Genomic DNA, 25470 nt, shown 5'->3' on the forward strand with positions numbered 1-25470 from the left:
CGTAACCTCTGGAGGAGGTGGATTACTCGTGTTCGTTCTTAATCAAACGCGTTTCGGTGTGATTTGTGTTTTTATTGTGGTGTACAATGGCTTACAACGGTGGTAGTGGCAAGAGACTGTGCTTAGGAACCGACCTGGACGTAGAGAGGGTATGTTTTAAAAAATAAACTACTACTTTTATAAGGATGAAAATGGCCGTGTTTTGTCCGATTCCTCCGTCATGTTTTGCCATATATATACCGATAACGTTTGTATATTTACAGTTAACGTTAAATAACGCATGACAAGGTTAGTAGTCTTTTATTCAGTGAGTTTACATGTTGTCATATCCACGTTATGTTGTTGATTTTGTACTATTTGAGGTTACAACATTGACACATGATAAAGTTTAGGTAATTTAGTATCGATAGTTGATACCACTATAAAGTTCTTTAAAACATTTAACATTTCTCGTCTGTGTGTACGAAAATAGCTGGATGCCGGACTGTCAATTATTGTGATTGACATGCCTCGGTCATTAGGTCTGGCGTTCCGGGCGGGAAAAATTCTCGTAATTTCGTAAACCGATAACAATGACCAGTTTTATTTTAAATATTACAAAAAGTTTCTATATTTCACGTTCTTTTTCATATTAAAAAGTTATAAGTATTAAAAAATTTATTATTATACGTAAATAGTTGTAAATAAATATGTATAACGACTGTGGAAAGAGAGTGTTATTCTGTCTACATTGCGATATTTTTTATCGTGCCGGTAACATACTTGATTCCAGATAACTTTGACAATTGACATAGTAATTGTTTATCTCCTCTTTACAATTAATGTGTATTTTGGAATTGGACATTTGACTAAAATAAACTACTTTAATTTATATACTACAACTCTAATTTATATTAGGTATATAAATTAGAGTTGTAGTAATTGAGAATACCGTGTTTATGTTTGTCTCCTGTCCAAAAAAATAAAATAAGTTAAATAAAGAAAAACTAGTTAAATTGTATTTAAGTTATAATGCAAAATAATTTAAATTGAATTATTTAATAAAACTTTTAAGCAAAACTTTTTAAATTAAAAATCACGTTTCATAGACAGGGTATTCGGAAACTGGTTGTTTATTTGGAATTGTTTTGAAGTAATAATAAACTTAAAAGTGTATTACTTTTAAATTGAATATTTACATTCATCTCTTTTTCTTACACGAAAATTATGTGACTAATATTTTGGGTTCTATTTAAATTGTTAAACGCGGAGATTCTGATTAGAACGCAAAAATTCTGATTAGAACAGATATTGGATGTTTAATTCGCGCGTTTTTAATAAAACACATTTTAACAAACACTTTCGTTCATTCATTTCATTCATGAAGCGTACCCTCGTAAAACATGGCGTGACTGATTTTGTGATAAAAACAAATCGCAAAAAATTGCATATACATATAAATTACATATATAATTTATTACTGATAGGACTTTTGTGTTGTATGCTACGACGAACTTAAGAACACAGATACTTATTTCACTTGAAGATTAAGATATTTGGGAATCGGGCAATATTTCGAACAACCTTTTCTTTAATTATACATATATTTCGTGGTATAAAAATGTATATACGATTTGACTAATTTGAAAAAATATTCAACGCTATGTTGAATTGTCTTTACTTAGAAGTTAAACTTGATTAGAAATAATTCTGATTACGTGACTATCAACACAATTGCACGATTGATTTTACTTTAAACTCAAGTTTTAAAAATATACAATATTTATTGAACTAGTTAGATATGCATCGTTCTGTTCTGTATCCCTGACGTAGTGTATGCAAATTTTCATGACGATCGATTGAGTATTTAAGTTATGATAGCGTAACAAATTCGAATCAAAATCTTAGCTCGAATTTATAAACACAAAATTTGAATAATAAATAAAGTTTCTTTTTATAACAATAGACTAATTTGTAAGCCAAGGGTAATCGTCTAAAATATCGATAAACGCTAGTCTGAACTTAGTAATTTCACGATCTAGAGCCCTGTTCTGAAACGATTAGGTCTGTTGTTGAAGAACAATATGGTATGATTAATAATCGCTTTACGCTAAGCCAGTCTATTGTTAGTAAAGAAAATCAATAATTCATGAATATTGGAGATGTGTTTATAAAGTTATTTTAATATAATTCTATAGTAAATAGACTCCGGTTGTTATGGAACAACGACGAGTATATCGGGTATATAAAAAAAACCTCGTTTATTAAATTTAAAATCAATACTGTATAGTTATTCTGTAAAAACATATTCGAGTTGTCTCGACCGCAGAAATCGGTCGTGAAATGTCAGAAAGTGATATGCGACATGGAAGATATTAATTATAACATTACCCATAATAATTATAATAATAATATCCTGGGACATTTTTCACACACGGCCATCTGATCCCAAACTAAGCAGAGCTTGTACTATGGAAACCAGACAACTGATATACTACATATACTACTTTTCTTTTGTATATACATACTTATATAGATAATTACACCCAGACTCAGGACAAACAGACATGTTCATGCACACAAATGTCTGTCCTGGGTGGGAATCAACCCACAACCTTCGGCGTGAAAGGCAAGTATCTACTAACCACGTCAACCGGCTCACCCATAAAAATATAAAACATATATCATTTCACGGGTGTGTAATGAAGGGAGTTCTTATATAATAGCAATGACGTACTCGTATAGTTAGATATGGCGATAGCAATATATAAAAAGAAAAATGATAGTCGATATTACGATAAGACATGTATGTATTAAAAAGTTAAAAAAAAAACAAAATTCACATAATTATTCTGGGTGGTGACACCGCGACACCGGAAGTCAAACGTTATTAGTGCATCACCACGCTATTCGATGACACCTCACATCCGATCGCTATTTACATAAACGGTGAATTTGTTGTCGTAATGGTAATTGTTGCCTTTGTATTGTTTCAGACATTAATTAAAAAAAAAAAAAACACTGAACAAATAAACATCCCAGATCTAAGAGTACCGAAAGGGACCAAATTAAAACCCAAAATACAGCGCATACATTCTATATAATTAGGAGTATTATAGGCCGAACCTGTAACCTATACGAACAAACCTGTAACCTATCATAGACCATACAACAAATGGTTACATAGTTCATGTTAATTTATAATAACAAGTCAATAAATCAATTTATTATATGCTCTGTTGAAACTTTCAGAAGCTTTCCGGTAGGATTCCCGTCCGCTTTAAAAAGCTAAGCTGGCTATTGATGCGATCTTAAGTTTCACCTTAATCATTATAAGAATTCTTTAACTTAGCGCGCGAGGGAGCGAATCGTAAGATGTACTTGCATTGATATATCATTTTAAATTGTTGCCATTGATAGCCAAAATAAAATAGTATTCTATTGTAGTTTAAGACGGGCCGCAAACCCAGTTTTTATAAATCATTCCATCGAAATTACTGGAATATTCCAATAACTTGGACTTATAAGAAATAATTTAAGTGTATTTCAACATTCTATAATTACCCTACGTTCGCCAACTCATCGCTGCTTTTATATAAAAACTGAAAAGAAACTATTTTCTCGCGGGCCTTCAGACCGTTCCAACAAGAAATAGAAAATTTAATCAAAGAAACATCTTCACCGATTTGGAACAAATAAATTACTTTGAAAAATGAATACATTAATTTCAAACGATTAAAACGGTGAGAATTTAAACACACTATCCCTTTGCTTTGAAGATACCAATTCGTCATCTCAGATTCATGCAAGTGTACTAGGGGGCGTGGTCAGTTCTCTGCCAAGATGTAGTGCAACACTATTGGACGAAAGTTTTGTATTTAGATTTCGTAGTAGTCTTAGTCATATATATATATTTGTTTTTGTTTATCTGTTATTGTATCGTATACATCATTTTTTTGAATGACTTGTTTTGGGTAATTAATTAAAATTTCCCGCTAGTTTTTAGTAAGTGTTAGGTACCTTTGTAATTTTATATACAACTGAAAATGTGTATGCAAAATTCATCATAATCGGTTGAGTAGTTAAGACATTAAAGCGTAACAAACAAACAAATCAACACTCACTTTTGCGTTTATAATATTAGCAAGGATGTAGAAAATGTTAAAGACATTAATATTTTGATTGCCTTCATTGTTGAATTGCTGTACTATATTTGTACAATTAAATATATAAATACGTGCCAATGGCCTATCGTCCGTTGGTCGTATAGTACGAGTAGATGGGAATCTGAAATCTTTGGTTCCATCTTTGTTCGATGCGGGACAGGTATTGCTGATACATAACAGACTGATAAAAGGTATGAGTAGCTATGCTATTCAGTAGAAACTCACCTGCCCAAAACCGATCAACTGTGATGTGCTATTTTGATCCGTGTATCCTTTAAATCTTATAATTATTAAAGTTAATATCGCATATAACTTTCTGAAATTTTACGATCGTGTTCGGCGTTGCGTTACGAGTTCGTCCATACGATTAGCCCTGTTTGTAAACTGTCACATGAGATTCCACGCAAACGCATCCACTCTCGACAACAAGTATATATAAATAAATCATTCGTTTCGTTAATTTAGCAAGAATTTAACACCTACGCATCTATTAGCGTATTCCAACGTCCCTAGTTATTATTTATAGTTCAGATGATGAGTATTTTTTCCCGTTTATACTTTGAGTATGATACTCTTATTTCTGTCATTTTTTGGCTATAGTTAAACTAGTTTTCGCCTGCGTCTCCGCCCGCCCGTTTGGGAGGGGGCAGGTTTAAAAAAGTAGCCTACGTCCATTCTTGGGGTTCAAGATTGTTTCATACTAAATTTCATCAATATCGCTGCAGTGGTTTAGCCGCGAAAGCTTATCACACAGACATAATTACTTTCGCATTTGTAATATTGGTATAGATTATATGTTGAATTTGTTGTGTGTGATGTATAGAATTCTTCGGCAAATACTACTCCACTAGTTTATGGGCGCTATTTGAATTCCAATTGTTCATAAACATATTTTATTTTAAACGTATTATGTTATTGTTTCTGTATGCTTAAACAATAAAAAAGGTCTTTTATTTGGCCCACATAGTCTATTCACGTATATAATATATATAGTATATACCCCTTATGTACACATATATATATATGCTAACATATCAGAGCATGCCAGTAAGATGTTAAACGTTTATCAATCTGCGTACGTCATGGGATTTAGTACGATTGATAGACAAATGTTAAGGGATATGAATATAAATAAATCGGAATGTTTTGACGTTTGTTTGTTGCTCAATTACAAATATATTGGACTGGTTTTAATGGAACTTGGCACTAAGATTTCTAAACGCATATTACATACTTCAATTTTCTTTGATGCCTTTAATTTGTTAGCAATTTAATCTTGTACGTATTCGTTTTATTATATCGTGTAATTTTTTACTTTGTATTGTTTGAATATTTTCGATTTATTTTGAATAGTTTAAAGCAACTTTTTTTTTTATAAAATTATTTCATCATCGGACTCATCGTCTAAGCCTTTCATATATGTGTATTTATATACACAGTAGTCATTTACCTCGTAAATCGTGCATATCGCGAAAATTATCCATAAATTTTCAAACCCCATACAATAAGAGCGTATCGTATGAAAACATGACGAAATGCCGAGTAATCTTCACAGAAATTGAAATCCATTTAACTAATAGACACGGATTTAGGTTACCAATGTACAACCAGTTTGTTGATTTAACTAAATGTTCTACACAAATAACATTCCTTGAATGTTAAACGTTTATTTAATCTTAAGTATAATAAGCCCCGGATAGAACACGTGAATATTAACAGAAGATTGCTATTTAAAATTCGAACATTAAGTTTTAGCGTGATTCATTTGTTTTATAATTCATCTGCTCGGTCGTGACGGTAAATATAGTAAGATGACCTGCATATGGCGGATGAAGTCCTCAAAAACTCGCACTAAAGCAGCGTGGTCTGTAGAATACTGACTTTGAGAGAGCGAAAGCCATTTTCAAGAATAGACGAATTTTTGTTGTTATTGTTAAATAATGAAATGCGAATTACGTTTACGATAGCCGGAGGATTTGAGAAAAACCAAATTTCTATTATCATTTTAATTAATTACTAAATATTATATTCAACTTAATCTGCTCGATTCTGGATGCAGATATTGAATCCTAACTTATATATAAACTTAATCCTATGAAACAAGACTGATCGTTACTGGATCACATATTGAATGATACATATAATTATTTCATCTTAATATATAGTGCTAAAGACGCTGATCTATTAGATTAATTTAGGTGGTACGTGCAGAGCTGACTCGCGGCGGCGACTTCGCGGCTATGTGCTACGTCAGCGATCCTCCCCGAGGTGCTGTATGTAACAGGCGTTTAGGAAATGCTTTAATGATTCTTGTTAGATTTAAGGAAAGCAAATATGCTATTGCCCAGCATTGGGACTTTTAACTACTTGTGATATTTCATTGTCGTAGTTCGGTCAGAATAATGTATTGGTTTGGCTAAAAATCACTAGATCCAACTATATCTGACTTTTTATTGGCGTTTGGAACATCTTCCGCAAATACGAGTATGTTATATATATTACCCATCATATTTTATTTAATTTAATAGTAAGCCAATTTTACTTTCAATAATAACTCAGACGAATAGCTAAATTATATATAGAACAAAGAATAACAATATATTGTATATGTACCTATAAGGCTAACTCAGCATGCATAATCTCGCAGACATTCTTTGTTACATATATTATAATAATAATAATAATAACTTTATTATTCAGGCATCGAGGCCCATAACTGTCTACAGATTACATATTTGTAATTACTGAACATTCATTAATAATTAAAATTAGAATCATAAAAATTACAATTAAAATATATAAGAATTATAGATTAATTAAACACATAACAAATACAATTTTATATATATATATACGACTAGAAATTAAGTAAAAATAATTGTTTATGTACGAGGCGCATAAACCAGATGATTACAATGACTTCTGGATCATCCGCCTCATCATATAGCCATTAACGTCATTTGCAATCATCATTAGGATAGTGTTGGTACTGTCTCTGATTCTACGTATCAGAGATGCAGATCTTTTTCTCATGATCGCATAGAAATCATCTGTGCGTGCTTGTGCAAACATTTCTGAAGCACTACAGAATCGAGGCAGACCCAACAGTATCCTAAACCCATTATTATATTGAACACGAAGAGCGTTGAGCGATTTTTTAGACAAGATGTCCAGATGATTATGATTTTATGTATAATATATGTAACAGTCATTTCTACCCTTGTATTCGTTTAGAAGCATAACTGAAGTGAGATTATATCTGGAAGAATAAGAGACTTACTTAGCAATTTATCGTAGTCACACCTGTTACATATAATATAAATAGAACGATATATATGTATGTATTCTATGTATCTCTGATGACCAATAGTTGCCATTGTTGCCACGTTGGAATCGTTGCGGAATTCCTAGCGTGCGATGTCCGAAGGTCTAATAAGTTATGTAATCTATGGCATTGTTACAATATTTATATTGGAAAGTGTATGTTATTCAACGATTAAAATGATAACAAAATATATAGCCTACATTGTATAAATTCTCATACATAAGATGACATATAGAATGGCACAAGGGACATAAAATCTTAGTTCCCAAGGTTGGTGGCGCATTGGATATGTAAGTGATGGTTGACATTTCTTACAATGTCTAAGAGCGTTGGTGACCACTTACCATCAGGTGGCCCATATGCTCGTCCGCCTTCCTATTCTATAAAAAAAAAAAAAAATGAGAATACAATGAGAATTACAACAGAATAAGATTAACAAAGTCTTAAATAATAGTAGTGTTTGGTCATGGATCTTAGTCAATTCAATTTTGAAAATGAAATAAATAAAAACAATCGATTCTAAAACCAGAAAAATTGTTTTTAAATTATATGAGCAAGACAGACATATTTATAAATGTTACCATTTATTTTTGTCAAATATATAATCGGATACTAATTACTCTGTGATTATTTATTAACAATAAGTTTTTTTTTTGTGGTAGAACAGATTGCGAAATGTTATTCAAAATGCGTTAGTATAATTTGCCCAAAATATAAGTTATTACCTTGGGTTTTTAGACATCTTATATGTACATTCCAAATTATTTCTCCGTCACTTACGTCACATTATAATGATAAATAACCCAAAACCCTCGCAGCTTACGCAGTAAATAAGGATTCTGGAAAAGAAAATAATAGACACATATATATAATATACGTTTTAAAAAGGAAAGCTACATTTTCCTAGATTCTAGAAGAAAGAAGCGAATAAAAGCAATATAAACAAAACTTCGTGAGCTGAATCGAGCTGTTATTAGATTATGTAAAGCAGCTATTCCGGCTCATTTCGATGCTAGAGACCAAAGACCTGAAGGGTGTTATGAAAAAACGTGCGCCTAGAAAATAACTGGCCATTTTAAATTATTCTTCTTTCAAATTAGCCACAGAATTTTAAATTTCCATCGCGGACGTAATTTAATTGGTAAATTAAACGCGACATAATTTTTTTCAGTAGATTTGAATATTTTGGAAGATAAATCAGTTTGTCTTGTTATTTTTAGTGTAGTATAATGTTAGTTTACTTTTGATCCAGTCTGATCTATACATATATCTGCGATCGCTTGCAACAACTCTTCGGATTGACCTCATTACTGTGGGGCTTTTAAACGAAGCATACATGGGTATTCACAATATCAAGAAACATACTTAAAAAAAGTTCCTTTAGAAATTGTCCATAATAGTAAATAATAATCCAATTACTCGTTCCAAAAAACCATCTTGACTTTTAGAAGATTCCGTAACAGCCTGTGAATGTCCCACTGCTGGGCTAAAGGCCTCCTCTCCTCTTTTTGAGGAGAAGGTATTGGAGCTTATTCCACCACCCTGGTCCAATGCGGGTTGGTGGAATACACATGTGGCAGATTTCAGTGAAATTAGACACATGCAGGTTTCCTCACGATGTTTTCCTTCACCGTAAAGCACGAGATGAATTATAATCACAAATTAAGCACATGAAAATTCAGTGGTGCTTGCCCGGGTTTGAACCCACTATCATCGGTTAAGATTCACGCGTTCTTACCACTGGGCCATCTCGGCTTCTAATGAAATCTTTAGAAGATTATTTACATTATAAAAACGAACGGAGAAATATTCGTATTTAAAAATGAAGTAGTAGATGTATATACACAGCAACTTGAATGAGCATTTCCTAATAGTTTTATTTTAAAGAAAACAGTTAACAATGAACGCAGTGACATTCACAATTACCATTCGCCATCAGTGAGAAACTTATCCTGTACGTTAAACGAATTTGAAAGTTTAAATTGGTCAGCTTTTTAGCTTGTGTGATTCTAGTGCTAGTGCTAGCTAGCCTTCATCGTGTTTTGATCTTTATTTTGCATTCACGTTAAATATATTTGAAGCGCTTCTAAAGTGTTTTGTAGTTGCGAAAAAACTGAAATAATATTTTCTGTTGTTGGTTGGTATTTGTCATGGAAAGTGAGAATAGTAAAAATTTACATAAAGTTTTTATTTGACATAATCCTGCGTTGACGACTCCTTGATATAATGGGCCAATGTTAACTGTTAATAGTATATAATAATGTGACAAACTACATTATTATATATCGCAAGTAGAAAATTGCTATTTAAAACATGCTTTGTAACAATTACGCTCATTGCATTTACCAATCAACATTTTCATTGTAGTGAAACTTCTTTCATTGTAGTGGGGGGTAATATCGAGTCTAGATTCTAATTCTGATACAATTCTTTCGTTAATTTAAAAAAAAGGAAATATATTTTTTCTTTATATTGGTCCTTGATACGCTAAAACTAAAACCTTAATTTCGAAGTACGATTTTCTATCCCGTAACTGTTTTTTTTCAATGCCACGTGGAAACTTCGATACCAGGGTTGAAAGATCATTGTTTTGAACAGTCTGTTTAATTTGTTAGGAATATAGTTGTTTTTTTATAGAATAGGAAGGCAGACGAGCTTATGGGCCACCTGATGATAAGTGGTCACCAACGCCCATAGACATTGGCATTGTAAGAAATTTTAACCATCCATACCATAACCAACCATTGTGCCTGTAATTACACTGGCTCAATTACCTTTCAAACCGGAACACAACAATACCAAGTACTGCTGTTTTGCCACCAGTAATCGAAATCTCATTACTTAGTTAATATTTTATCAATCCTGTGCATTAAATAATCTTATGCAATTAAATTTATACTCAATGTATAAAAATACTAACTCTCATGTTCTTATGATCTAGGTATTTATTTATTTATTTAACACTTTTTGCACAACATATACATAAAATGCGAGAAGTAGGAAACAATCAAAGAAAGAGAAAATTAAAAAATTGTGCGCAAAGGCGGTCTTATCGCTTATAGCGAAATAGGTATATAACCACGTACAAAATAATATACCTTATTTATAATTTAACAAGGCTTTTGTGTATATCTATTTATTAATTGTTTTAAGTAATAATTTAATCGCTCCCTTGACGTACCGTTTGCAATGAAATAATCTATAATTTTTTTTATTGAAGTTTTGTTGTTATATCAGATGTGTGATATGTGAATACATGTACTCGAAATAAATAAGAGCTTAAGAACAAAGTTATTGAAGCCAGAAATAGCGGTCAGGTCGTATGACTCGTCTCCCAATCAGAAACACGAAATAATGTTGCTTGTATTATGATTATGCGGACGATGTTTTTGTTCTTTATTTAAGGTCAATTGGCAAATATTTTATGTCGTTTATTTTGTACTACAACGTTTTTTTGAAAAGTCTTGGCATGATGGTTACGAGGTTATTGACCTTTTTTTATTCAAACTCTAATTAATATTATAAATTCGAAGGGGATTTTGCTTATTTGTTTGTTTGTTATGCTTTCATGTTTTAACTGCTCAACTGATTTTGATTAAATTTCGCATACATATTGTCAGCGATACAGAAAACAAATTAGGGTCCTTAAAAGATCCAACACGCGTGCGAGTCCGGAAAATAGTTTTTTTATATACTTTTATCGATTTTTTAATCTTTTTTGTTGATAACAATAAGAAAAAATCAAATTCTTAATTATTAATAATAAATCAAATCCTTCACACGATTCGTTCTTGAATATGTATTAGTAGCCTCGTTTGAAACACAAATAATGTTTTATACCGTTAAAATAAACAATTTAAAATGAACCGAGTTGCCGCAACATATTTTATTTAACTTTGAACTTCGTCGGAATGAATTTCAGTGCCTTTGCATCCTACTGGCTGTAATTAAAGTTTTCTACGTATTAATTTGAGGAAGTACGGTTAGCAGAAACGATACGATTGAAAATTTAAATTGTTATTATTTTACATTGATTTTCTTGTAGTAATTGTTCAGTTTTAAAAACGATTGATATTTTTACTTCTGAATTATGTATATACTGCTTTATTTATGTACATGACAGACGAGTTCATTTTAGATTTAGCAGCTTTTAAGATTAAATGTTAAAAACGCGTATTTTTTATTGCAATCCTATAAAGAGTAATGTCATACGAATTTTAAAAATATACAAAATATATGTAAGTCTATAATTAATTACCTTTTTCATTAGGGTTGTCTGGAAGAAATGGCTGCCCATGAGGCTGCCCCTTGTAATACATAATTATTAGTTCTAAGTATATTTTTTTCAATTTTTTTGTGGTCTATAAATTAAAAATAAATAATTAATCTCATTTGATCAAACTCAAGATCGTCTTCATGAAGGATTCTGCAGGAATCATCACTTCATGGTTAAGTGGGTCCATGAATACATTGATCAGATAATCAGATGTGTTATCATCTGAATAATCAACAGAAATAAGATAATTTTCTAGATTATTGACGCGATTTACATTAATGAAGCTACTTATACAGCGTGTTTTTAAAAAAATACCAAAAGAAATATTTGTTTTCAAATAAATAATCGTTGCTTTGCTAACGGTTCATTTTTTTTAAATTCTACTTCATTTTATTGACGTAACAGGTGTCCCCCGAGCTTGGACATAAGTAGTACATTATGATTTATTGTAAGTTGATTTTATGATAGTTTTTGTTACGTTGACATATGTTAGGATTATTGCTTTTTTTATAGTTTATAAATTATACTATTCACAAGTTAACGATGTTTAGTTCGTAATTTATCTTTTAATATTAATAGGTCGCTGTTTGTTCTGCGTTTTTATGAATTTTCGAGGACATGGTTTTTTTTTTGTTTTGTATATGTATTTTGATACGAAGACTTCAATGTATTTTAAGGACTGAATGATTTGATGCTTAATTTGTCCCGTAAATGACCCTACGTGAAGCATATACACAGACGTCGAGACATGCACTAAGCAAATTTAATAATACAAAAATATTTGTCTTAATCTTTCTTTCGCTGGTAATTCCCAAAAGATGATAATGACAAATGAATGATAAGATTGATATTAACTTTTTTTATTACGACGTACCATAATTGCTTTCATTCGGCTTACGACACCGTAGTTCACAATATGACTTTTATCCCCGGATATAAAAAGGGATTTGTTTCCCCACAAAATATATATTACTTTTTACTAAAGAGTTCATTAACTCGCGATAAAACATTGCGTCGGCAATTTTTATAATGTCAAGACAATTCTGGCTTATAAGTATAAAAAACTTACGTTTTCTGAGTATTGGAATAATGCTATATTGTTAATTGTCCACATATAACAAAGAAAGTCAGTTGGCTTTTATGTTATGCTGTGTATGTATATATGTATGTGTGTGATATGCTTTTACGCGAAAACTACTGATTCGATTATTATACAACTTTTACGTTAAGAGGGCCGAACGATCACTAATCTCACGCTTTTGTATTCGTCTATATTATCTTCCATTGCCATATGTTTTCAGATGTACATAATACTGTTTTGCTTATATAAATACTCTAACTTTGTTAAAAACATCTCAATTATCTCGAGCACTGAGATTGTAAGACCACGTAGACCCTGTAAATCCTTTTACGCCTATGTCCTTGTCTGGTGTAAATGATTTAGCCCGGATTAGGTAACAAACGGACTAACTAGTAAATTTGCATTTTAAACATTAATCTTATATTTAAATAATAATAATAATATCCTGGGACATTTTTCACACACCTCATCTGATCCCCAATTAAGCTTGTACAGAGCTTGTACTATGGAAACCAGACAACTGATATACTACGTATACTATTTTTCTTTTGTAAATACATACTTTTATAGTTAATTACACCCAAACACAGGATAAACAGACATGTTCATGCACACAAATATCTGTCCTGGGTGGGAATCGAACCCACAACCTTTGGCGTGAAAGGCAAACATCCACCAACCACGCCAATCGGCTCAAGATAAATAAATGAAAAGTAAAGATGAAAATAATGTACAGTACATTGTAGAGATGGTCTGGGTCGTTAGTGATTGTGATACTAATATTATAAATGCGAAAGTAACTCATGTCTGTATGATACGATTTCAGTGCTAAACAACTACATCGATTTCGATAAAATTTTGTATAAAGCTAGCTCGAATCCCAAGGACGGATATAGACTACTTTTTAAAATTAAGACCCGTGTGCAAATAATGCGTAAAATTAAGACGCGTACGAAGCTGCGGGCGTCAATTAGTACCATACAATAACTAAATTAATTTTATACGTGCGAAGTTGGGAAGGAACTACTAACTAGTATTCTTGTAATTTTCTTGATTTTTAAACGAACCAGCCTGGAGGTCGATGTGATTGCCACGTTGTTATCATCTAAAAAACGTCCACAATTTTTAATTAACTTTTTGTTTTGACTTTATCATTTTTTAATTAAATTTTTGAACTTTCAGGTTATTTTTTAATATATATTTGTGCTACAGTCTAAACCAAAAACTTTATTCGATATAAATATATGTTATTTAACAAAAATGTGGTACATTTCTGATCTGTCAATCAATCAAGATACGGGTGTGGTATTTTTGTATTGAACATCACTAAATATAATGTTACTGAACCGGAACTAGACGTTAATGGGTACAACAACACGCAATATTTATCCAGGGGACGCTTCCGTGTTGGGCTTTATTGTCGCATCTATAACATTGCTATAATTTCTCAACCATTTATATTTCAAAAAATTGAAATTAAAAACGGTCTGTATTTTAAGTTAAGATTATATCTACATATTAACAAAATTACATAATTATATTTATTCATGTGTAAAGTAAAGACAGGGAGATTTTCTGTGCAGCGGTTTAGTATCTTAACGCGATCTCGAGTTAGGTCTGACTAGACCTTAGTTATATTACGTAATTGGTTTGGTAGACAAATATCGTGAGAAAACCTGCATGTGTCGAAAGAAGGTATGACGTAGTATTTATATACAAAATCTGCAATGAAACAATTGTTTTACGCTTAATAGAATACAATACAAAAAGCCGAGATGGCCCAGTGGTTCGAACGCGTGAATCTTAACTGATGATCGTGGGTTCAAACCCGGGCAAGCACCACTGAATTTTCATGTGCTTAATTTGTGTTTATAATTCATCTCGTGCTTGACGGTGAAGGACAACATCGTGAGGAAACCTGCATGTGTCTAATTTCATTGAAATCCTGCCACATGTGTATTCTATTAACCCGCATTGAAGCAGCGTGTTGGAATAAGCTCCAAACCTTCTCCTCAAAAGGGAGAGGAGGCCTTAGCCCAGCAGTGGGATATTAACAGGCTGTTACTGTTAATAGAATACAAGATAGAAGGGATTACTTTTTTTGACATATACACAGATGAATTTGAATTTATAAGCAATTCTTTATGAAAAATTAAAGCGCTTATACGACAAAAAATGTGATGGTACATTTGGTTCACGAAAGATGATGAGAGATTTCGCGTCCGAACTTTACATGTAAATCATTGCACTCAAGTTTGACCCTAAAATTTAAGTTACCTCTAAACAAAAAAATTAACTATTACGAAAAATAATTAAAAATTTAGGAGCCTTTGTTATCCACAAAGACAGTTCGATTTGCTTTCAAAGGCTTTGTGGTATTGAATATGTATTAAGAAGAGAACGAATTTCTTTCTCGTTATATAAAATTATCTTCCGAATAATATGTGCGAATGTTATCTTTTAAAAATATTATTAACTATTCTCAGAAATGACAAGAAATTAGTTACTTATCAAAGGAAATTCCTTGTGGAGCGCGGCGAATCGATCTTTCTGTGACGAATTGTAAAATTGAAATGTTTCATCTTTTCGTGAGAAATGTCATCACAATACGAATATTTGTGAATTATTTAGTTACATCTTTAATTGCATAAGATAATAGTATATAATGCATATATCTGTTATAAGGCAATATCTGGTATACCAAGTGTTAAGACTCATAATAATATAAGTACCGATATAAATTTATTAATTAGACACAATAAGTAAGTACTGGTGGTAGGGCTTTGTGCAAGCTCGTCTGGGTAGGTACCACCCACTCATCAGATATTTTACCGCAAAACAGCAGTACTTGGTATTGTTGTGTTCCGGTTTGAAGGGTGAGTGAGCAAGTGTAATTACAGGCACAGGGGACATAAAAGCTTAATTCCCAAGGTTGGTGGCGCATTGGATATGTAAGCGATGGTTGACATTTCTTACAATGCCAATGTCTAAGGGCGTTGGTGACCACTTACCATCAGGTGGTCCATATGCTCGTCCGCCTTCCTATTCTGTAAAAAAAGTAACACTTTTAAAACAATAAGTAATGTTTTGCCTTATTGTTCATGTAGTTGTCACCTGTAATTGGAGCACCACTTTTTCTCATATTTTGTCAACACTGTACTTTTATGTATATATTTGTGTGTATTTTGTCTGTGATTTAATCAATAAATTAAATATGGCCTATGTGTTTGGCACGAGGAAGTAAATACATATTAAAGCAACTGTGATATCGAATTGACAGGATGTCATTGGTCGAGATCTTCAATAGTCTATAATATTAACTATGGATTTTTGAAATAATAGCGTTTTGAATGGCCGTGAAGTTGTAATAAGAAAATTAATGATTTAAACGAGAACTGTTTGTAGTGTACAATAGAGCAGAACTATTAGCGAGTCGCATGGAATATTAAGCCGAGATGGCCCAGTGGTAAGAACGCGTGAATCTTAACCGATGATCGTGGGTTCAAACCCGGGCAAGCACCACTGAATTTTCATGTGCTTAATTTGTGTTTATAATTCATCTCGTGCTTAACGGTGAAGGAAAACGTCGTGAGCAAACCTGCATGTGTCTAATTTCATTGAAATTCAGCCACATGTGTATTCTACCAACCCGCATTGGAGCAGCGTGGTGGAATAAGCTCCAAACCTTCTCCTCAAAAGGGAGAGGAGGCCTTAGCCCAGCAGTGGGACATTAACAGGCTGTTACTGCTACTGTTATTGTATGGAATATTTAAATCTAAGGTTATGCTTGAACATTACCGTCTCCAAAACATACGACATTCGTGTATAGTTTTTCACTAATTTCTTATAAGAATTCTTTAATAAGATACTTTTATATACAACATATTATTATATATTTTACCATCTGATCCGCGTGGTTATCCGCTCGTGACTGCTTCGCCCCCGAGGGTCGTAGCATGGTGTTATTTATATAACAATTCTCAATAAGTCTATATAACGCAATGAGATTTTCAAATCGTTTTGGTTGGATCTGGGGATAAGGGCGTTCAAACAAACAGTCAAACTATTCGCCTATATTACTATATATATATACTTAGCGTTTTATCCCCGACTTCAGTCGTGTCATAATCGTGGCAGAAATACCAATACCAATTTCCATAGCTCTTTCTTCAAAATTCATTTGTTATTTTAGGATAAGTTTTCGTCTAAAATAAAAAATAAATATATTATTACTATTCTATACTAAGAACAGATTATGTCAAATTAAACGTGATTGGTTGCATGATGCTACCAGCATTATTGCCTCACATTGATAAATGTTAAATCAATATTTATATTATATATGTGAAAGTGCGTTTGTTTATTTTGCCACTCCTTGGTGCTTTATACGATCATCGTGCGAATAACGATCAGAACAACAGCAGAATGTTTGTTTGTACATTTAAAATAGTTAGCTAATTAATAATAAAAAAATAAGATCAAAATAGGGGGACCTATGCCTCTCTGGCTTTCGTCCAGCAGTGGACGGCAAAAGGCTGAAAAAAAAAGACCAAAATTTATGTAATATAATGAGCTTAGCTATGAGATAGTTGTTGTCTATTAACGTCGTAACAACACTGAGAACATATTTGTTTAAATTTCTAATAACTCTTTGAAAACGCATTGAAAACGCTTATTTCTAGTCATCTTAAGAAATAATTACTGCACTTTTGGTGAATATTTGATTGAACAGATTTGTTGTGTGTTTTTATATCCCCTATTATTTATTTAACGAAACTTGAAATATTTAACGAAACCTAATTTATTTTTCAAGTCGACCGGTTTCTAACGTCCTACAGAGAACAGCCGTAGAGATTAATTACTCTTTTGAAAGACAACAATAGAGACAGTATTGTATAAACAGAGTGAATATTCAGTGTGAAATGTAATTATTTTTTTTACAAATGCGAAAAATAGGATTACCGAGTCTACTTAGCGAAGCACATCAGTCACAGCCGTCGGTGTTGTGTCAACACTTGATTTATTGCCGTTAAAATAACTACGCGAGCTTTACTTGACAATTGTGTTATATTGAATGCTTGTGTAACTTTGACATACGAGCAGTATTCGTAAAAATAAACTCCATGAACACTATATAACACATTCCATGCGGTTTGTCAATGGCTCTGCTATATCATGCACTACAAACAGTTTTTGATTTATATATCTTTAATTGTAATACTATAAAACTATTTCAATTAAAAACATAAATCCACTTTAATTTTACTCCAAAAGTTCGACCATAAACTTCGCCGACAAAGATGAAGACCATAGATTATTTTGAATCTCGAACAATGGCGTTATGTCAATTCAAGGTTAATGTTGTTTATTTATCTTTACTTCTCCAGTTATTGGAATCGTTACGTTTGGAATAAAAGCGCATTTAAAATCAGTGTTGCTGCTCTGAATCTATGGTTATGATAAAGATGAAAAATTAACATAATGTGGGATAGGTTCCGATCTTTACGTCATTCTCAGAAATATCTAGATACGTGACTAAGATTATTACCCACGCTGCGTTGTAGCGCATAATTAAAGGTTATAAATAAATGCCTAGCTACCTACGTGTCATATTTGAAGGTGCTATTTTGCCTTTTGGGATACCTTCCAACAGCTTCGTTGGTTCTATTGTAATAAACTATTCTGTTTTTTCGATATGACAACTTGATGATGTCATTGCATATGACCTTATTTATTTACGTACTTATCATAGTTTTTTAATTGCACTTATGATATCAGTATAACTTGATTCAATAAAAAAATATAAATGAGTTTGTAATGAAATTTTTCCACAAAAACAAATTATTGTTTCGAAACAAACTCATGTGTATGTGGTTTTTTACTCTATGTTTGTTGTATAGTTTAGTGTCCGAATGAAAATCATTAATCCGAGTGCATTATTGGTGACTGCTTGCAAGACCGTCTCAAAAATGTCTACTTAAAAATCGGTGATAACAAATCAATCTTTTATAAATAAGCCATAGTCACTTTGAGATTAAAGTAAAGTGTACTATATTTTTATGTTTAAATGATACCTAATGTTCCTATATTACCGTCCAAATAAGCTAGGAGTGCAGATAAAAACGCCCAAAATAATCTGCTTCTTTCATGCCGTTGCGTATGTCGTTGAGCTGTTCAAAGCACACATGACCTATTAACGAAAATATTCAACTCACTTTCTATAGATTTATATATCGGACTATCTTATGTGTTTATTATATAATAATAATATCCTAGGACATTTTTCACACACGGCCATCTGATCCCAAATTAAGCTTGTACAGAGCTTGTGTTATGGAAACCAGACAACTGATATACTACATATACTATTTTTCTTTTTGTAAATACATACTTATATAGATAATTACACCCAGACAGGACAAACAGACATGTTCATGCACATAAATATCTGTCCTGGGTGGGAATCGAACCCACAACCGTCGGCGTGAAAGGCAAGCATCCACCAACCACGCCAACCGGCTCGTCAATAAAAATAATAAAAAATATATATTTAATATTAACTAGTGTCTAGTTCTATTGGCCTCATTAAGGTACAAGTCGAGGACTGAATGTTTTACCTTTGATACGTTTCTCGTGCAATAAGCTTTGTGACTTCATACAAACAATTATATGTAGGTGCAGAGTTTCCAACAAATACACAAAGTTGTTGGTAGCTTTGATATAGAATATGAGATACGATGTTTTGCTTTTGAGAAACAATTGTATAATACAATTGCTTATTACTCTGGCGTATTTTATTACTGTTGTTTTACCTATAACTGTGCAAAATTGGATTCTTTTTTAGATGATATAGGCAATGAGCCGGTTCATGGTTCTTGGTATAATTTACATTCCGAATCGGCGGTAGCTTATAGTTTACTTGATATATTTTGGAAATGATGATTTAAAATTGGTCATATCACCAATTTCTATTGTGTTTTTGTACTACTATAGTTCTATGTTTTTTGAGTATGATAGACTTTCAGACTTTCACTTTGCAACGATACCAAGATGGAATAATAAAATGATGGAATAATAAAAAGCGAGTTCTTTGGTCTCCATCTTTAGAATGACATTTGAGGCTCTTAGCTTTTGATTTCCAAGTCAGATACTAAGAAATTTATACAAATTGTATTTATGATTGCTACGTAAATCCATATAGAAGTAAATAAAAGTGACAACGTTCACATGTCCCCATTTTGGTAAATGCCTGTTTTCTCTTGTTAACGACATTGTCCCAGTAAAGGTTGATGGATATATAAGTGGCTGAAAAAAATCCGACAATCGAAGGAAATCCTCTAGATTTCCTCATGAAGCTCGTGAAAAATTCAATATTGCTGATCCGCATTTAATTCTGCTGTCTTAGATTGTATCCACGAAGAAATCTTGGTTTATTATTATGATCATTATATATTTTGCTAACTCGATATATAAGACTCTTATTTATTGAGGGAATTAAATAGATTCGTGACAGTAATTAATTATTATATATAAATACGACGTGTTAGTACAGTGGTAACTGCAACTGGCTGATATGACTGACTCTGCTCATCATAACTATTTGATGCATAACAGGTTTTATCGCGATTTTTGTGTTTAATTTCGTTACTATATAGCTTGATTGTGTCGGTAATACAGGACATTGAGTACAGAGCTTAGATGCAAGGTATACAGCATTTCTATTTAACACAATAACACATTGGTTATTCATTCACAAGTCTTTGACGTGCTAAAAATTTTGATAATTAAGACATTACATAATGACAAATATAAGAACTCTAATAACACTGGATCGTTAAGTAAACGACGTGTCATAAATCACGTTAACAGCCCATAACTGTTTCAAAACACAAACACTAAGGGCTCGGTGTTTGTGATGTTATTTATAATTAAAAACTTCAACAAGATATTAATGATTCGAGCAATGAACAGTTTCAAGATTAACTAAATAACATTATATTTATAAGGTTAATGTATCGTGTTGTAGGTGATTGGGTTCATTGCCGGCATCTCTGGAATGGAATCTCTACTACGTATACAATAATCCACAACTAAACGGCAATATTCTGTATTGATGTATTACGGCTTAAATGTTGAATGAGCCAGTTCTATGATATATTTTGGTCTTGGTGGAATATACTTCAAAGGTTTTGGCCCAGTTGTGGGATGTGAACGGCCTTTCTACTTTATTTCCACAATTCCCTTTTTTCTCGCGATGTCGTTGGCTATTACGTGGAACCCATTTAGTTGTAGCTTTGGGCTAGAGATCAGCTGACATTCGACATATATATATTTATTTATTTTAATTTTTTTCATCATCATCATGAAACAAACATAGTTCAGTGCTGGACATACATAGATCTACGAGCTACGCCAAGCTTATATATTTTTACTCTGATAAATTTAAGTTTGTTAGGATATATATTTTATTTTTAAATATTCATATGTAACATGTATGTATATGAAATATGTAACTAATTAAGTCGATGTATCCCCATCTTCTCCGTAAACTAATTGGGGTGGCAATTAGCCTAATTGCTTTCTCGTACGAAATATCGTGGTATTTATCTGATACATTTTTTTATGCAATCACTTAAAAGGTCTATTAAATATCGTCTTTACTAAGTGTGTAATTATTTATAAATTTTTATTTTGTTTCAGTAGTTCATAAACAATGATTTTAATACAAAAAAATGAAAAAAAAAACATAATTGCATTTAATTAATGTTTTGTAAATAAAATTAAATTTTAAAGAAGTTAATTTTTATTTAAATGAAATTAAAGTTGTTTTTTTCATTGTCAATTCTCATTTATTATATTGAATAAATAAAGAGGTTAATTAGTAAATTTTTTTTTATTCAACATACTCGTAAAAGCAGAACACTTAATTCAAAAAACGGTCTAAAGAAATTAACACAAGATAATAAACTTAAGTAAAGATTTTTGTATATCATTCGTTTTTTTAGTCATATAACAAAAAGCTAATTGAAGCGTTATTATTATATATATTATTTTATTATATGTTTTGTGTCATTTCATTTTTGTATTGAAAATGGATAATTTTCCCCAGAATATTTTAATAAAACATGTATTGACTTTCCGTGATTTGAAACTTGGTGTTATAAGGTCATTTTTACTTCTCAATTCTTATATCTAAACAATCTTTCTTAATGTTTTTCATATTGTATCATGCCTTAATTATTTATTTTTTTTCAGGTAAGTTCCAAAAATTCAATACATAATTACATATTCTACTTTTGTAAGTACCTATTCAATTTATATAATAATATAAGAAAATATAGTTTATCGTTTTTTTATTATTGCGCTAATATTTTTGTTCTCAATAAACAACGCATTAAATAAAAAATATTTTTGGGACTTGAATAAAAATTGGCATACGAGAGAAGGTCCAAGTGTCCGCGGTTTGGAAGTATTGTAAATAAATATAGCAACCAGCAATTTTTCTTCTTGTGAACCAGCGCTCTTCCTTGCAAGAGCATAACATCTTTGGATATTTTTCTCTGTCTCTTTTTTCCTGTCGGCTTCTTTTAGTGTCCCTGATATGGAAGCATATTATTTTCCGGTGAGAGTAGTGGTTTTTTCTTTATGATCAAGTATTAATGAAATTCTTCCAACTTTAACAATATTATTTTTCCTTCTTTGATTTGATTCAGGCTCAAATGATGAGCTCATGTCTCATTCTCACAATTCGTTGCAAAATCGGTGCAGTCACCTGTTCGGTCAGAGGTTCAAAAAGCGCTTACGGGCTTAAAGTCGCTGTTGCTTTTGACGTAAGTATCCTCATGATATAAGTATTCTCGAGACCCGGACTTGCCTCTTACAATGACTTTAATCATGGTAAGATGTAAGATATAAGTTCCTCAAAAAAGGTGGACATCTTCTAGTACATTTTTTACGTCATGATGTCCTTTATAGTTATTTTATTTTTTAAGTATATTATCGTTCTTTACAATGTTATTATATATCTAGAAAAAATTTAAACAAAACAAATACATTTTGAAATATTGTGTAATCTGTAATATTTGAAGATACTTTGTAATTGAAAATAAATACAAACCTACGTTCGGTTATAAAAATATATTAATAAAAAACATGATTGTAGGTACAACGCACTCATCAATTATTGTACTTGTTACTTTATATTAACGTATTTCGTTTTGTGTTTGGGTAGAGCCGAGATGGCCTAGTGGTAAGAACGCGTGAATCTTAACCGATGATCGTGGGTTCAAACCCGGGCAAGCACCACTGAATTTTCATGTGCTTAATTTGTGATTATAATTCATCTCGTGCTTGACGGTGAAGGAAAACATCGTGAGGAAACCTGCATGTGTCTAATTTCACTGAAATTCTGCCACATGTGTATTCCACCAACCCGCATTGGAGCAGCGTGGTGGAATAAGCTCCAAACCTTCTCCTCAAAAAGAGGTGCGGAGGCCTTTAGCCCAGCAGTGGGACATTCACAGGCTGTTACGGTTACGGTTGGGTAGAGCCAGTGTCAAAAACGGGCACAAGACAATACATATATGGAATTTTTTATATTCTTTTATAAATATCTAGAGCTCGCCTGTATCTTCGATTGCAGGTTGGTTGTGGGGAAGACATTGGTGTTGGGGCGAGGGGATAGTAGGAGTAGCCTACGTCTTTTCTCAAGCTTGCTTGCTTTTCTGTTTCAAGCTTGCTTCACAGCAAATTTCATCAAAATTGCTTAGTGTTCTAGCCCTACAAGCGTAACAGAAATACAGAGTTACTTTCGCATTTATTATAAACTAGTGTAAATAATTTTATACATGCAAGTAAGTATAGCTGACTCTGGTACTAAAACACATCAAATTGAACTTAAAATTCGGAGTTGAAAATTCATTGCTGTTTATTTCTTTCTAAAATCATCTTTTGCGGAAACCAGCATGTGTCGCATGAAAATTAGCCGCATATGTCACACCTCTTCATTAGAAGAGCATTTTATAGTAAGATCACCACAAGGAGAAGAGAACTTAGTATAAGTATGGGATGTTTAAAGGCTGTTGAAATTTATTTTTAACATAGAGTAAAAACATTTAATTTTATAACGACGTGAAAAGATTGTTTGTAAAATACTTTTTTATAAGTATAATGGAGTTTAAAAATTTCCATGAAAACAACGTTTTAAGCTATTAATCTACACAAAATATCACCCCGCCGTATTTCGCTAACAAAGTGAATTTTGTCATTATTTTGACGCTGAACCGGATCATCAATTCCCTTGTTTACTTCGATTAAAATTAATTGTTTGTATTTGTTTGACGCGAAATAAACTCTGCATATTTTTTTAAACAGATTTAATGTTTAAATATTTATATATATATATGTTTATTTTTAAATGGGCACCACCCTCACTTCATATTTATTAGTATTGTAAGAAATGGTAACCACCCTTACATAACAAGTAAGTATAGATCTTTGTGGTTAAATATATGATGAGTAGTTGGTACTTACCCAGACGGGTATGCACAAAGCCCTACCAACAAGTTATTTAATTAATTAAGTACGTTAACGAATTATAATAAAGATGTCAAATTTTTAACATAGAATTGTGATGGAATTTGAAAGGACATAGCTTTATTTTACGGACAGGAAAATATGTATGATCTTACTGTCCATTGTATATATATATATATGTATATATATATATATATATATATATATATATATATATATATATATATATATTTATATATATATGTGTGTGTGTAATTAATATTAATTATTAAAATATTAAAAACAATTTTAAAGAAAAAAGTTTGATTAGCTGATACGGCATCATAAAAATGTTCGATAACAATCGCTAGCAAACGAAAAACAATACACATTTAATGATTGATAGATATAACAAAGAAAATATTAAATTATATATCGTATAAAAACCTTTATGTCGCAATTTAAAAAATAAATTGAATAGCACAACAAACAGGCAAATGTCCACGCGTCTTAAAACTGTTATAGTTTAATCGACGGAACTGTTGCTTAAAACTATTAAGAACTTTATAACTATGCTAGAATATAACTTGAATTTATTTCTAAGATGTTAACTGTCACGTCCTATGTCACAATTGATTACAAGTAGTATCCATTTGTACTGTAATATATAATGTATAAAACATTATTGAAATTGTCGAGTGTTTGATTTGCGCCTGTAATGATATAACCACTATATAAATATAGCAATAACAGATGAGTGTTAAAAGCCGAGATGGCCCAGTGGTAACAGCGTGTGAATCTTAACCGATGAATGTGAGTTCAAACCCGGGCAAGCACCACTGAATTTTCATGTGCTTAATTTGTGATTATAATTCATCTCGTGTTTGACGGTGAAGGAAAACATCGCGAGGAAACCTACATGTGTCAAATTTCACTGAAATTCTGCCAAATGTCTATTCCACCAACCCGCATTGGAGCAGCGTGGTGGAATAAGCTCCAAAACCATCTCATCAAAAAGGGAGAGGAGGCCTTAGCCCAGCAGTGGGACATTAACAGGCTGTTACTGATGAGTGGATGGTAGTTGTGATACCCACGATGTGCTTGTATAAAAGCGATAATACGTTTTATT

The 25470-nt window shown here is 31.9% G+C and overlaps 1 protein-coding gene across 2 annotated transcripts in view; it reads left to right on the forward strand.

Annotated features, from left to right (window-relative positions):
* Positions 1–25470, forward strand: part of LOC126778488 (heterogeneous nuclear ribonucleoprotein L) — a 400772-nt gene continuing 375302 nt past the window's right edge. For both annotated transcript variants that reach the window (XM_050502099.1, XM_050502100.1), the window contains exon 1: positions 1–149. In XM_050502099.1, the coding sequence (XP_050358056.1) occupies positions 87–149 (63 nt within the window). In that variant the 5' untranslated portion in view covers positions 1–86. The remainder of the gene's footprint in view (positions 150–25470) is intronic.

Source organism: Nymphalis io, chromosome 26 (assembly GCF_905147045.1).
Source record: "Nymphalis io chromosome 26, ilAglIoxx1.1, whole genome shotgun sequence".
NCBI lineage: Eukaryota > Metazoa > Arthropoda > Insecta > Lepidoptera > Nymphalidae > Nymphalis > Nymphalis io.